The sequence below is a fragment of the Armigeres subalbatus genome, chromosome 3 (assembly GCF_024139115.2).
Source record: "Armigeres subalbatus isolate Guangzhou_Male chromosome 3, GZ_Asu_2, whole genome shotgun sequence".
Lineage (NCBI taxonomy): Eukaryota > Metazoa > Arthropoda > Insecta > Diptera > Culicidae > Armigeres > Armigeres subalbatus.
The window spans coordinates 406,234,181-406,248,889 of NC_085141.1; the positions used below are offsets into that span (position 1 = coordinate 406,234,181).

At 39.2% G+C, this 14,709-nt stretch overlaps 1 protein-coding gene across 1 annotated transcript in view; it reads right to left on the reverse strand.

Annotated features, from left to right (window-relative positions):
• Positions 1-2,287: 2,287 nt before the first annotated feature.
• Positions 2,288-14,709, reverse strand: part of LOC134223057 (uncharacterized) — a 96,912-nt gene continuing 84,490 nt past the window's right edge. The window contains exon 2 of the mRNA XM_062702194.1: positions 2,288-2,467. Within this exon, the coding sequence (XP_062558178.1) occupies positions 2,288-2,467 (180 nt within the window). The remainder of the gene's footprint in view (positions 2,468-14,709) is intronic.

The window sequence follows — 14,709 nt, forward strand, 5'->3', positions numbered from 1 at the left end:
CTTCCTTTCGTTTTCAGTTCTAATATGCACATTAGGGGTTTGTGTTAGGAGTCCATCTCATTTTCCAAATTTAATTTAAAAGTTAAGTTCGGTTAAGACGGCACCGCGTGTGCTCCGTATCTTGCAACGAGTACTCTGCAGCAGATTGCACGCGACAATAAGCACCAGTTTCCAGCTGCAGTAGAGCCAGCTATCTACGAATTCTACGTCGATGATTTCCTTTCGGGCGCTGATAACGTAGAATCTGAAATTAAAGTGAGGCACCTCTATATGGGGTTCCATCGGAAGATTTTGCCGTTCAACCGCTGCATAAACTCCAGAACGAGCAGGCCGTTTCAATTCTGGGGCTCGCATGGGAGCCGAGAACCGATGCCGAAGTCCAGCTACCCCACCGGCCATGGATCTGACAAAGCGAAAGGTGATGTCATACATCGCGCAAATCTTTGACCCACTTGATCTAGTGCATCCTACAATTATGGTGGCCAAACTCTTCATGCGGCGTTTATGGGCACTGAATCAGAATGGAGAGGCCTGTGAGTGGGATACAGCACTCCAAACCAAGCTACATGAGGAGTAGAAGGCGTGGAAGGCGAAATACGTTTCTGTCAAGGTACAATCAAGTGGTGGAATTAAATGGGATGGTACAAACTCGTCTTATGACAAGTGACGACATTCCACTAAAAAGCTCAAAATTATTTTCTCAATATGTTTTTTGTCTGCCCCAATCGGAAAAACGAATATAACACTTGATCCGAAAAAGATATTGAGCATATTTACCAATCAAAAGTTGCATTTTTTCTAAATCTAAAAGTAACTCTAAGGCGACTTTTTCGAAAAATCTAAAACAAAAAAAGTATATAAAAATACTGTTTTTTGAGGTACACCCCAATCCAATTAGATGAAATTGCTCTGAATCAGCCAGAAAAAGCTTTTTAGCAAAATTTATTGAAATAAGCTGCGCTATAACTTTGTAGAACATTACATACACCCAACCAGCGGATGGTAGATTTGAATACAATTCTGTATAAGAACCTTACAGAAACTGTATCATAATTTGGCATATACAATTTCGGAATATTTTAATACAATTTTTGTATAAAAAGCTTACAGAATTGTATATGCCAAGATTTTATACAATGATTGCCAGATTTGTTTTTTGGGTGTAGTGTTACGAGAAATAAAAAAAAACATTTCAATTTTTTTATTTAATAGGCCACCATAATGATGGTGATAACTAATTCGAACAATTTCGTAGAAAAACAGTTTTTTTTCTAAAAAAAATATAATTTTGACGTAAAAGGCATATTTACGCGTAAATCTGTATCCTGGACCATAGTGCAATGTAAGCGTAGGTGGAACGGTCCAATCTAGTTGTCACTCGATCCAGTTCACTGGCCGAATCTCATTCCCACCTACGATAACGTGGAAACTATTACGGAAGAACGCAATGTGTGCCACGTTACGATGAGTGCCATACAGAATGAGTTCCACTATAATTTGTTCGCGCTCTACTCCAGTTTCTCCAAGCTTCACCGCGTTACTAAGTTCTGCTTACAATACCTGCCATTCCTACGAGAATCCGCAGTACTACGCCGAACGGACCCGGATAGCTACCACCAACTCAGTATTCGCATGGATACCGTTTCTCCAGTCTCCACGGAAGAATTACAACGTGCTGAGCTTCATCTGTGTACATATCTCCCACCTGTCAAATAATGAACAAGTCGCCAAATCATCCACCATCAGAAAGAAATAATGAAAAGTAAACAGCGCGTAAAACTTGAGGTGCGGAAATTTACGCTTTTTTACGCAGAAATGGTGCCCTTCCTAACAAGTTTGCTTACAACTTGCATGAAATATTGATGATTCACGTTAAATACTGTATTCATTTAGGCTATATCTCGCATGGAATTACGCTAATAATAGCGTTCCATTTATGTGCATGATTTTTAGCGTACATTTCAGTGGATTTTTCTATCTGTATGAAGTGGCTGAAGCCATTCATCGACGAAGACCGCTTTATTTGCATAGGTGGCAAGCTGAGGAACGCTACGATTGAGTTAAGCATCCTATTGTACTCTCTACAAAACACCCGCTGTCGACTCTGCTGGCTAGTTGCTTTCACTTGAAGCAACTACATGCAGAACCGCAACTCCTGGATTCTCGGTGGCAGAAATTTGTTTAAAACCGTTTTCCACCATTGCCACACTTGCTTTCGTAGAAAGCCTACACTAGCCCAGTAGAGCACAGCAGATCTTCCAGCATCGCGAGTCACACCAAACCGGCCCTACTCCGTCTGTGGAGTCGCGACTACCGTGGACTGTTTCTGCTGAAGGCAACCGTCCGCAATCGTGCTCCAACCAAGGCATACGTAGTGATTTTCGTTTGATTCGCCACGATAGCCGTCGACATCTAGTTTGTTAGGCAAGGGCATGGCCAGTTGAGGGCAGCGGGGCCGTCGCTCCCCCTAAATGGTGGAAAGATTGAACGGGTACTGAAATGATCTCCCTTAAACATGTGCACTTTCCGATCCAATCATATTCAGAAATAGGGGGCTGAAATTCCCAAAAGCTTATTAGGGTATCCAGGATCCATAATATATGAAAGTTCAAAACAACACAAAACAACACATTATCTTATCTAGAAACCCCCCACTAACTTTTTTTCAGGAAATTCATGAAGAAATTCCTTGAAGATTTCTTTACTTCTAGACATTTCTTCGGCTATTCTTCCAGAAAAATCTCCGGCATTTCCTTCAGGAATGCATTCGAGAGAAGGTTTTTTGGAGTTCCACCAGTTGTTCCTCCGGGAATTCATTCAGACTTTCTTTCAGGAATTCATTTAGGCTTTCTTTGGGAATTTATCTAAAAAATCCTCAAGAATTTCCAGAGAATTTCTCTGGGAGTTCCTCCGGGAGGTCCTTTAAGAATTCTTCCAGGAGTTCCTCCTAGAATTTCTACGGAAGTTCACTTGGGCGTTCATCCAGGAGTTCTTACGAGAGTTCCTCCGGAAATTCTTCCTGTAGTTCTTCAAGTAATTGCTCCAGAAGTTCCAGGAGGAACCGGAGGAACTGCCGGTGAAACTCCCGGAGGAATGCTCATAGAAACTGCCAGTAGATCTCCAGCAGAAGCTCCCGTATGAGCTGCCGGAGAAGCTCCCGTAAGAACTCCCGGAGGAATTTCAGGAGGAACTAGAGGACCTCCCGAAGGAACTCTCTGCAAAACTATTGTAAGAACTTCGGGAGGATTTTCCATCTTGATTTCTGACGAAAGCCTAAATGATTTCTTTAAAAAAAATCTTTCGAAGGAATTCTCGGAACTTCAGGAGGAATTTCTGAAGAAACTCCCGGGAAAATTTTCGAAGGAACCTCTGGAGGAGCTGCCAGTGAAACTACCAGAAGAATTTAAAAAAAAACTAGAAGAACTAATCTTATAGACAAATCTTGTCTTGCTTTGTAGGGGTATGTAGATGGACCATCATCATCATCAGAGGACCTCCCGGAGAATTCCTTGAGGAGCTCCCAGAGAAATTCTCGGAGGAGCTTCTGGAAGAATTTATATATAAATTCCTGAAAAACTCTAAATGAATTCCAGAAAGAAAGCCTGAATGAGTTCCCGGAGAAAATTCTGAAGAAATTCCAGGAAGAATTTTCAGAGGAATTCCTGTTTAAACTGCTGAAATCCTGGAGGAATTCTTGTAGGAACTGCCGATGGAGCTCTTGGAAGAATTCCTGGACGAGCTTCCGGAGGAATTTTCAAAGAAACTCCTTGAGGATCTCCCAGGGAAAATCTTGAAGTTTCCACTGGAATTCTTTCAGGCTTTCTTTGGGAATCTATCTAGGAATTCCTCCGAAAATTCCATTGCTTGTTGATTTCATTTTTGGTATAATTTCTGTTTAAATTTTCGGTGGAATTCCTGGAGAAATTCTTTGAAATTTTTACAAGAAATTATTCGAAACTTTCACGGAAAATTGAATGGAATTTACACAAGAAATTTGAAGATTTTTCGCGAAATTCTCAGGAATGTTTACTGGCAATTCTGCGGAATTTCCACGGAATATTCTTAGGAATTCCACGGTCCAATTTTTCAGAATTTTTATGAAGAACAGCACAAAAGAATTATCTAAAGAATTCCCTGCAGAACTGTAGTTCGAGGAGGATTTCTTGGAGTAAATAATGGTGGAATTTTCAAATCAATTTCTTTGCTGGAGGCATTCCTAAAGAATCCCTGAAAGAATTCCTGATGGAATTGTTAAAGGAATTCCTGGAGAAAACTTGCATATTGTTTTTACTGCCGATTTTATAATAAATATAATTTCAGAAAGGGTTTGTTTCGAAATTTAGATGTATGGTTCTAGTTTTGTAAAACTTATGGATGAATGCACGATTTTTATAATAATTATTATAGCCTATTTTATATTCTTCCTCAATACTAAGCTCGTTAATAATGTTCTCCTCACTAAATATCTGATGAGCAATACCTATATCATGCATTTTTAAATCCATTATTGTTTTAATCATTATTGTTGTTAAATGTACGCACAACCCGAAAGTTTTATTGTGGACTTGAATGCGTCACGTTTATTGGCGTTGCGTTTTAGTAAGAAACACTGACTTCATGATGTCGATTTTCGTGGGATTCCAGACAACCATCTGGAAGCTTACGATGTGGTTCTGAAGCATCTCCAGAATATCTGGGCACGCTGCAGCCGGGAGTACTGTTGATGTAGGCCGCATCGTCGTCGTGTTGGAGGACAACGTTCCTCCTACTAGATGGCCGCTTGGCCCATTTTGTGAAGCTGCAACCGTGCAAGGACGGGTTCGTCCAAGTCGTGACCCTACGCACTGCTCCAGGGAAGGACATTTTTCGTGTCATAGCTAAGGTCGCCCTACTGCAGTCACCGGATCCAAGCATCTAAAGCAGTATGGGAGAACTTGCTCGAAGCGCACTTGCGCTTAACGCAAGTAATTGTAGCTCCATTCCTTTCAAGCCAAGTCGTTTTATCTACCTTGTCTTCTTTATGTTCCCGGTCAACTGCGAGGATCTACGGTGGAGCGATCTCTGAACCGATGTCTACAACAACCACAACCATCCAAAACTGCACCTGAATTCGTCCAACGCTGTTTTATTGGAACCCCTACGTGCTCCAAGGTGGCCGGAATGTTGAAGCCGGACCTGATAATGACCAAACAATATTATGTATAAAATATTTTCCATTCCACTACCCCATTTGTTGAACTATACTTCAATGGGTATTGTTTTCATGCGAGAGCGCTGAGAAGAGCGCATATTGAACAATTATCACCGCCTGTGGAGTGTTGAGTAAGAAGATGATACGGTCGATCTCGGTCTTTCCCTTATTTCTACCCGCTTTGCAGCGTCGTGTGTGAAATGCCACAAGTCCAAGATGCTGGATAGAGACTTTATCGTTTTCTAAGGTGACCAGACGTCCTGCGTTTCGCGGGACAGTCCCGCATTTTCGCCATTTGTCCCGCGCTAAAAAGAGTCCCGCGAAATGTCCCGCGTTTCACTTATTTCAAGATAATGTCCCGCGAAATAAAGAAATATTTAACAAAAAAATAGCAGTACATAATTTAGTAAACGTTCTTCAAGAATTTATAAGATTTTGAAAATTTATTATATTGATTAATGGTTTTCGATTTTCGTCACATAGCATCACTCTGGAGGCTTGATGAGTGGTCTTTCACCCAACGCCATGGCCACACTCGCATGTGATTTAAATCTCTTTTCTGCGTCCAAATTATATTTCTTACATCCTAAATAAAATTATCATCAGTAACAAACAGAGTAAGGAAGAGCTAAACATATTTGAAATATAATTTGGACGCAGAAAAGAGGTTTCTCCAAGGGTTTCTCATATTGTCATCAACGTCATTTGTATCTTTCCGTCTCCCACAAAATTATAACTGTGGTAGTGCAACGCCGAGCGGCAGCACAAGCACTCACTTAAAACACGTGTTTGTTGATTTCCAATTTTATTTCGTCTTAAACTCTAGCGAGTTTGAGGAATTTTGACAACCCTGCTTTGGTACATTCTAGGGATCCTAGTCAAATCCTCAAGGACACGAGAACGAGGAAAGATGTTTAATTTGATACCTACTAAAAGAGCTGTAATAAGTGAAATGGAAGGTTTGAACGTGCTATCAAGGAATATTTTACTCAATCTGCAACAATAACAATGCTTTCAAAGTGAAGAACTGAAATCATTTCAAAATTCAAAGAAATAATATATTTTCGAGATTTTTCGGCTATACAGTCTGATTTATTAGAAAAAAATTTAAATGTTGTTCAACGTTTCGGCATCGGATTCAATGTCTTCTTCAGGGAAAAAAAAATTGTTTGCTCTTTGTAACGGAACGCCTATCATACTTAACAAAAAGCGATTAATTTTTTTCACCTGGAAGAAGACATCGAACCCTATGACGAAAAACTGAACAAAATTTAAAAATATGTTCTAATAAATCAGGCTGCATAGCCGAAAAATCTCGAAAATCAACACTACAGTCAACAACTAGAAATAATTAAAAAAAAAATAACAATGCTCCTTTGGCTCAGATTCTGACAGTTCTCAATGCTCGATTGGCTCAAGATCTCTGAATGTAGGATCCCTCAACTCAACAATTTCAACTCACATCGTGTTCGTATGTTGTTATTATTTCAGTAAAAACTTCACTTTAAATCTGAGCAAGTTCGACGAATTTTAAGTAGCTCGAACCTTTTTTTGTTTCAAGCTTATGGAAAAATTTATGATAAATCGTCTGTTAGTTTGCGGGGAATAATAAAAAAATCTGATTAAGATGTAGGCATTTTAAGCAAATTTGAGTGCTCTGCCTAATTTCATAAAACGAATAATACGATCACTTTGAATGTTAGCTAAATGAATCATGTAACCACAGATAACAGACATTGAAGCTAGAACAAATTTTATTGAAAATCCTGTGTAAACTTTTGAATTGATATACGTTGGCCCACTACTGCCATCTACTCAACTGATTGCGGCAGTACATAAGGATGCAGCTGAATTACAACCGTCGAATGCAGCCAATGCATTTGACAGCCGCAATTGGGCTGCGTTTTCAATAACAATGATTCTTGCGCCATCTCCAATCGATTGCCAAACGCGATCCCAATTTAAAATACATTTGAATTACGGTTGCGGATGTTTACACACGTATGGGATGATAGCCTCAACATCTGTTATCTGTGATGTAACCAATACAAATAAGTTTAATTATCAGGAACTCGCACCGTTGTAAAAAGTTGAACAGATTAATTCACAACAGAGGTATGATAGTGTGATTGATCCAGGGGCAAGCAAGTCCCAGAGAGGTTTATCAAATTTTAATGTTTTGACTCAAGCACATTTTTGAATAAAAATAAGGATTTAAAAAAAAATTGTCCCGCGCTGGCACAAACTATATCTGGTCACATTATCGTTTTCGGTGTTTTAGAAGATTAGTTAGAGTCAATTAATTACTTCCCTCGAGGTGGGATCTCTGTTGCTTTTGTGCAGTGCATCATTCGGACCCTAGTTAAAGGATCGAAGAGCCAAGGTGGTCTAATCTTTAAGAATAAATGCTAATCTCCTGGATACAAAGGGCTTGTGGCGATCCAAGCCCCTGATCAGTACTCCCGCATGTGTTTATAACTCAGCATAGAAAGACCTTCGATAACCGGGTAGTTTGCGCTTGAACAGTACCGTTGAACATAATTCAGGAATCATAAATTTTAACAACATAATACTCTTAAGGTTCAGGTTTCTGAAGTCAATTTCACAATTTCATAGTTGAATCAAAGTGACCTGCTCAGACCTTGACTAAGACAATGCAATTTTGTTTACACAGATTAGCTAAAATAGCTTGATACCTGATACTATCGGAAATGACTCTCGGATATACAATTTTGTTTGACGACATGGATCCAAACGATCTTAGAGCCGTTTGTGCTGAGTGGTAGCCAACACTGTGATACTTGAATAGTAGGCTCAGATCTAACAAAGTCATGTGATGCTCCAATGCCGTCTGACAATTCGTTTACAGCCATGGGAGAATGGCCAGGTACCAATATAAGCTGTAAAGTATTAACCGAATTAAGTTTGAGTTCGCCATGCGATTACTAATTTCAACATTGATAGCTGCTTGGTTATCTAAACAGAAGTATATTGCTTTGCCAATACCATGCTGCTGCAATGCGAATTGCACTCCACACATAATGGCAAATATTTCCGCTTAAAAGGAAGTGCAGTGTCTACCCAGTAAGTAAGACTGTTCCAATTTCAGCTCATGTGAATAGACGCCTGCATTTGCTCTACCTTCGGCGACAGAGCCGCCAGTGTAACACACAATGCTATCCATGGGCGTAGGCAGGATTTCGAGAAGGGGGGGGCAACTTTTTGGTCTTCTAAATCGTTGTTTTATAAACACATGAAACCAAATCGAAACAATAATGTTTAAAACAATAATGGATTTAAAAATGCGTGATTTAGTGCTCATCAGATATTTTAAAATAAAGTGAGAAAAATATTAATGAACTTAGTATTCAGAAAGAATATAAAATCGGCTATAACAATTATTATGAAAATCCTGCATTCTTCCATAAGTTTAAGAAAACTAGAACCATACATCTGAATTTCTAAACAAATCCTCTCTGAAATAATATTTATTATAAAATAGGCAGAAAAATCAATATGCAAGCATTCTCCAGGAATTCCTTCGACAATTGCTCCTGGCATTCTATCCGAAATTCTATCAGGGATTCTTTAGGAATGCCTCCAGCAACTTCTTCAGGAATTCCACCATAAATTTTGCCGGGAATTGATCCGAAAATTCCACCATTATTTACTCCAAAAAAATCTTCACGAACTTCTTTATAAGTTCTGCAGAATTCCCTGCAATAATTCAAATAATTTCGTGCTGTTTCCCATAATTTTTAAGAATAAGAATATTCCGTGGAAATTCCGCAGAATTGCCAGTAAACATTCCTAAGAATTTCACGAAAAATCTTCAAATTTCTTGTGTAAATTCCATAAAATTTTCCGTGAATTGTTTCGAATAATTTCTTGTGAAAATTTCAAAGAATTTCTCCAGGAATTCCACCGGAAATTTATACAGAAATTATACCGAAAATGAAATCAACAATGGAATTTTCGGAGGAGTTCCTAGATTAATTCGCAATGAAATCCTGAAAGAATTCCGGTGGAAACTTCAAGATTTCTCCGAAAATTTCTCCTGGAATTCTTCCAGGAGTCCATCCGGCATTTCCACCAAGAATTTCTCTAGGTTTTCCTTCGAGAATTATTCCGGTAGTTCTATCGGCAGTTCCTCTGAAAATTCTTCCGGGAATTTCGGCAGAACTGAAGTTTATTTAGGCTTCTTCAGGAATTTATATAGATTTTGCACCAGAAGCTCCTCCAAGAGCTTCCCTTCGAGCTCCTCAGGGAATTCTCCGGAAGGTCCTCTGATGATGATGATGGTCCAGCTACAAACTCCAACAAAGGTTTCAGCTAGACGAAATTTGTCTATGAGATGAATTCTTTTGTTTCCGAGAATGCTTCTGGTAGTTTCCCGGAGTTCCTTTGAAAATACTCCCGGGAGTTTCTTCAGAAATTCTTCCTGAAGTTCCTTCGAAAATTCCTCCGGGATTTCCACCAGCAATTCATCCGGGAGTTTATCCGGGAATTCCTCTGGGAGTTCTATCAGTAATTCTTCCAGGAAATTATTCAGGTTTTTTTTAAGAAATAATTTAGGCTTTCTCCAAAAATTTAGCTGGAAATTCCTCCCGAAGTACTTCCAATAGTTTCTCTGGGAGTTCCTCCGAGAGGTCCTCTAGGATTTCATCTAGGAGTTCCTATTGAAATTCCTCCGGGAGTTCCTACGGGAGATCTTACAGGAGTTCCTCCAGCAGTTCCTTCGGGAATTCCTCCGGGAGATCCACCAGTAGTTTCTACGAGAATCCCTCCGGGAGTTTCACCTGCAGTTTCTCCGGGTGTTTCTCTGAAAAGGAACTCCCGGAGGAACTCCCAGAGTAATTTCCCCCTTGGGATTTTCTATAGGAATTTCCGGAGAAATTATTTTGGAGGAATTTATTGAAGAACTACAGGAAGGAACTCTAGTAGAGGAACGTAAGAATTCTAGGATGAACTCCCAAAGGAACTTCCGTAAGAATTCCAGGAGGAACTCCTGGAAGAATTCTTTAAACAACCTCCCGGAGGAATTCCCGTAAGAACTCCCAGAGAAATTCTCCGAGGAACTTCTGGAGGAATTTGTATATAAATGCCAAAAGAAATGCTAAATGAATTCCTCGAAGAAAGCCTGATTGAATTCCCGAAGGAATTACTGGTGGAACTTCAGAGGAACATCCGGTGGAATACCCTAGAGGAAGAGAAAAAATATTTCTGAAGGAACTTCCGAAATCCCATTTCCCGTGAAATTCCTGCCAAATATCATCCAGGAATTCCCTGTAAAGTTCCTGGAGGTATTACCGGAGAATTTCTTGGGAAAACTCCTGGAAGAACTCCCGCAGGAACTCCCACAAGCACTTCCGGAGGAATTCCCACATGGAAGTCCTGAAATAATTCTTAGAGAAGTTCCTAAAGGAATTTCCGAAAAAATATCTGAAGGAATTCTCAGAAAAATACCAGGAGGAATTAATGCAGAAATTCCCAGATGAAATTCTGAAAGTATTCCCAGATGAATTGCTGAAGAAAATCTCTGCGGATTGTTCCGAAGAAATTTCTGGAAGAACTCTTGGCAGATATCCGAGTAAATTCCGAGTGAAGTCTGGAAGGAATTCTAGTACACTTCCATGGAAAATCTCCCGGAGAAGTTCCTGAAGGAATTCCTGGAGAAGTACCTGAAGAAACTCTCAAAAATACCTGTAAGAATTTCTGGGGAAATACTTGGACGAATTCCAGGAGAAATTCATGAAGATATTTCTAGAGGATTTCTTGAAAGATATTCTGAAGTAATTACGAAAAGACTTCCAGATTGGAATGCTAGATGATTTCGCTATGGAATGTTTGGAGGTATTCCCAGAAAATTTCCTGGAAGTAATCCCGGAGGAATTAAAGGAAGAGTTCCGAGAGGAATGCCCGGAGAAGTTCCTAGAAGAATTTCCGAAGGAATTTCTTATAGATTTACAAGTGAAATTATGGAGCTGAATCGGAGGATTTCCGTCATAAATTTTTGAAGAAACTTCTGGTAGAATTTTGGGAAGAAATTCCGTATGTATTCTTGACGGAACTCTCGAATGCATGCCTGAAGGAAATGCCGGATTCTTCCTGATAAGAGCCGAAAGAGGAAATAGCCGAAGAAATATCTAGAAGTAAATCTTGGAGAGAAGAAGAGATATCTTCAAGGAATTTCATCGTGAAAAAAAATTAGTGGGGGGTTTCTAAATAAAGAGGAATTACAATTACATGAGAAGGATTTTCGAACGATTTTCAGAGGAATTTGTGGATAACTTTCCGGAGGAATTTAGAAGTTCCAAGGGGAGCTTCTAGAATGATTTCAAGGAGCCCGAAATGTTTCGAGTTGTTTTGAACTTTCATATATTATGGATCCTGGATGCCCTAATAAGATTTGGGAATTTTTTGAATTTCAAACACCTATTTCTGTATATGATTGGATCGTAAAGTGCACATGTTTGAGGGAATTCATTTCAGTGCCCGTTCAATCTTTCCACGATTTAGGGGGGGGGCGATGCCCCCCCCCCCCTGCCCCCCCTTGGCTACGCCCTTGATGCTATCCAACATACTTCTCTCCAGATATTCAGATGTCCTCTCATCCCGCGAGGGATTCACGGCGTGTTCAATAGAACAATATTATCACAAAAAAATGAGCATCGCTAAAATTTCAACTACGTGAAAATATAGCTTCTTATCTTTCATTTCCTGGGTATTTTAAAAAAATCTACCGAGGGGTCCCGAACAACTTTTTTTTTCCTTTCCAAATGGAACTTGCATTCTAATCTAATACCAGCTGCCAGTCACGAGTCCCTCACGAGTTGAGTCGTCATTTATTTTTTAACCAAATGCAATGAATGAATATTTTTCATGTTCTTTTATTTTGAATCTAATTTCAAAGGCTCAAATACGGAAAAGCATGACGGAGCCAAAATTATTAGGTTCAACATTTGACTAGCAAACATTACTGCTTCGCAAGGGTTGAACCCACTAATATTTTTAACAGTGTTTGTTTAGTTTCAATTTTATACTTTTTGGATTTAAATAAAAATTAGCGAAATTCGTAGAAATTATGTCAGATAATTGAGAAATTTCAAATTGATTGTTTGAGCTCAAAAAACGACAGGATTCCGACATTCAAGACATAACGATTTCTGAAAACCTAATGATTTTTTATAACATTTCCAAGATAATATCAAACTATTTTAAACTACCGAGATAAGCATGCCAAGACCATGCTGCAGGTGGCTGAGTTGTATTCCCGGTTCGGTCTACGAAATATTTAGGTTGGACATTTCCTCGGCATTTCTATGTGGGATGGTTTTATAAAGATATTTTTAGTTTTGAAAGTAAGGAACACATTTTGTTCTATGGAGTTTTGATAAATATTAACGGGGCTTAATAATTAGTAAAGCTTTTCTAAATTACGCTTCTGATCATTGTTGAGCTAGATTTTTTTCACTAGATAGATGAATAAAAGCCCAGATTAATCCACCTAGCGTTGGTGATGCCTTTCTCGCATTTAGTTAAGACACCAACCTTATATGGGGTTTATATGGTCCGATGTACCATTTTCTTCATAACTTCATAACAATGACCGATCGTCATAAAATTCAATAGTGATCAACACGACTTTGTCCCCTGACGAATGAAACTTGTTGCGAGGAAATCGGTCAAGGATTTCTATACGAAAAGTTGTCTAATGTTTTTTATAGCTTTTGTGCACACACATACACACACACATACACACATACATACACACGGACAGACAGACATGTGCTCAGCTCGTTGAGCTGAGTCGATTGGTATATAATACTATGGGTCTCAGAGGCTTCTATAAAAAGTTCGTTCTCGGAGTGAAATGATAGCCTTTCGGTACAACTTAGTTGTACGAGAAAGGCAAAAAGAAGCTCATCGATTATTTCAAAGTCTGGTGGTTGAACGAAGGATCATGAAAATAAGTGTCTTTTTAGAAGAAGATGCATTTGATGCATAGGGCAGGAGTTTGATTTTCGTTTACTGGTTAACTATTCTGAACTCTTAGGCAATTTTGGTTTTATTAGATTCATCCCTTCAGCACGATTTTTGTGTCTAAAAATTCAAACTCTTCTCCAAAAACTTCTAAAACTACCCTGGTTCTGATCGTCCAGGTTTTGTGTTTGCGTTTTATGTTGGTGGTATTCGGCTTGACCAAATAATTGAACGTTATTGAAAGTGATTGCCAAAAGCAAAATAGCAATAATGCGACACCACAATGAAAGGTGGACTAATTTTTAAATTGGTAATGAATTTCGAGTGAAAAAAATCGTTTCGAATGAGTATTTCTCCAAGCTCACGCAGTGCAATATCATAGAAAGTTGCATGTTTGCCACAACATTTGTAGTAAAATTAATTTGCTTGTTTGGATGAATCACTCGTTCTCATCAACTATGCATCGCAGCGATATGATCTCTAGGACAAAATACAGTACATATTTTTAAGTTTTTTTTACCCAAGTCATATATATATATCGAGTTCGGCTTCGTCATGCACTTTGACGCTTGAGCTCCAACAAACTATTTATTTAGACTATAACTTGGTAATTTCGATACCCCTGAGTTTTTATACGAATATTGGAATAAAAAAATCTAGGAATCTCATTTTTTTTTTCCAAGTTCGTTTATTTGGTAGGCTCAGGCGTGTATAACACTTTACGGAGCCATGGTTCTTTGTGATATATACAATCAATATCATTTATTTTTTCAGTTAGTAAGAGAGGGAAATAAGCCAACGTACTCGTGGTGACTCGAGGTTAGGTTTACAATGTTTAAGGATGGACGGGGCTTAGGATTTGGGATAAGGAAATTTCAGCTTCTCATCCGGGTATTTGGCGTCAGGGACGATGTGGCGTGTCGTCGTGCTCGAGGAATGTTTCGACTGGGAGCATCTTCCGGATGACAAGAGCTATGGTGCTCTACGGAACAGAAAGCAGAGACTTAACACAAAAAAAACTTTGAAGAAAGAAGAACAAACTATTAGATTTTGATATCAGAAGCACAAAGAAAACTATAAATGGCCTGCATATAGACCACATCACGATCTCCCAAAACACCTCGAACTTCCCTGAAGGGTTGTTTACCTCAGGCCACTAGGGTATCCAATAATTGCTCTCTGGAGGCGTCATTTTCCGAGCAGGACCAAACTACGTGATCGATGTCATCATAACCGGCTCCGCACCTACATAAGTTGCTATCGACAAGGTTTATTCTGTACAGATGTGCGTTTAGTGAATAGTGATTGGACATAAGCCTCGACATCGTGCGGATGAAGCCTCGACTTAAGTCCTCACCTCTGAAACTGAAGCCCAGAAACTTTTGGAACTATAGAAAATAGCCACCGTCCAAGTTCGTTGTGTGTCCAATTTCTTTGCCAACTTTGAAGAGTACTCTGACGGACTAATGGGAAAAACTCGTTGCTCGAGAATTGTCTATCATAAACCTCACCTTCCTGTGCGCCCACTTTTGCCA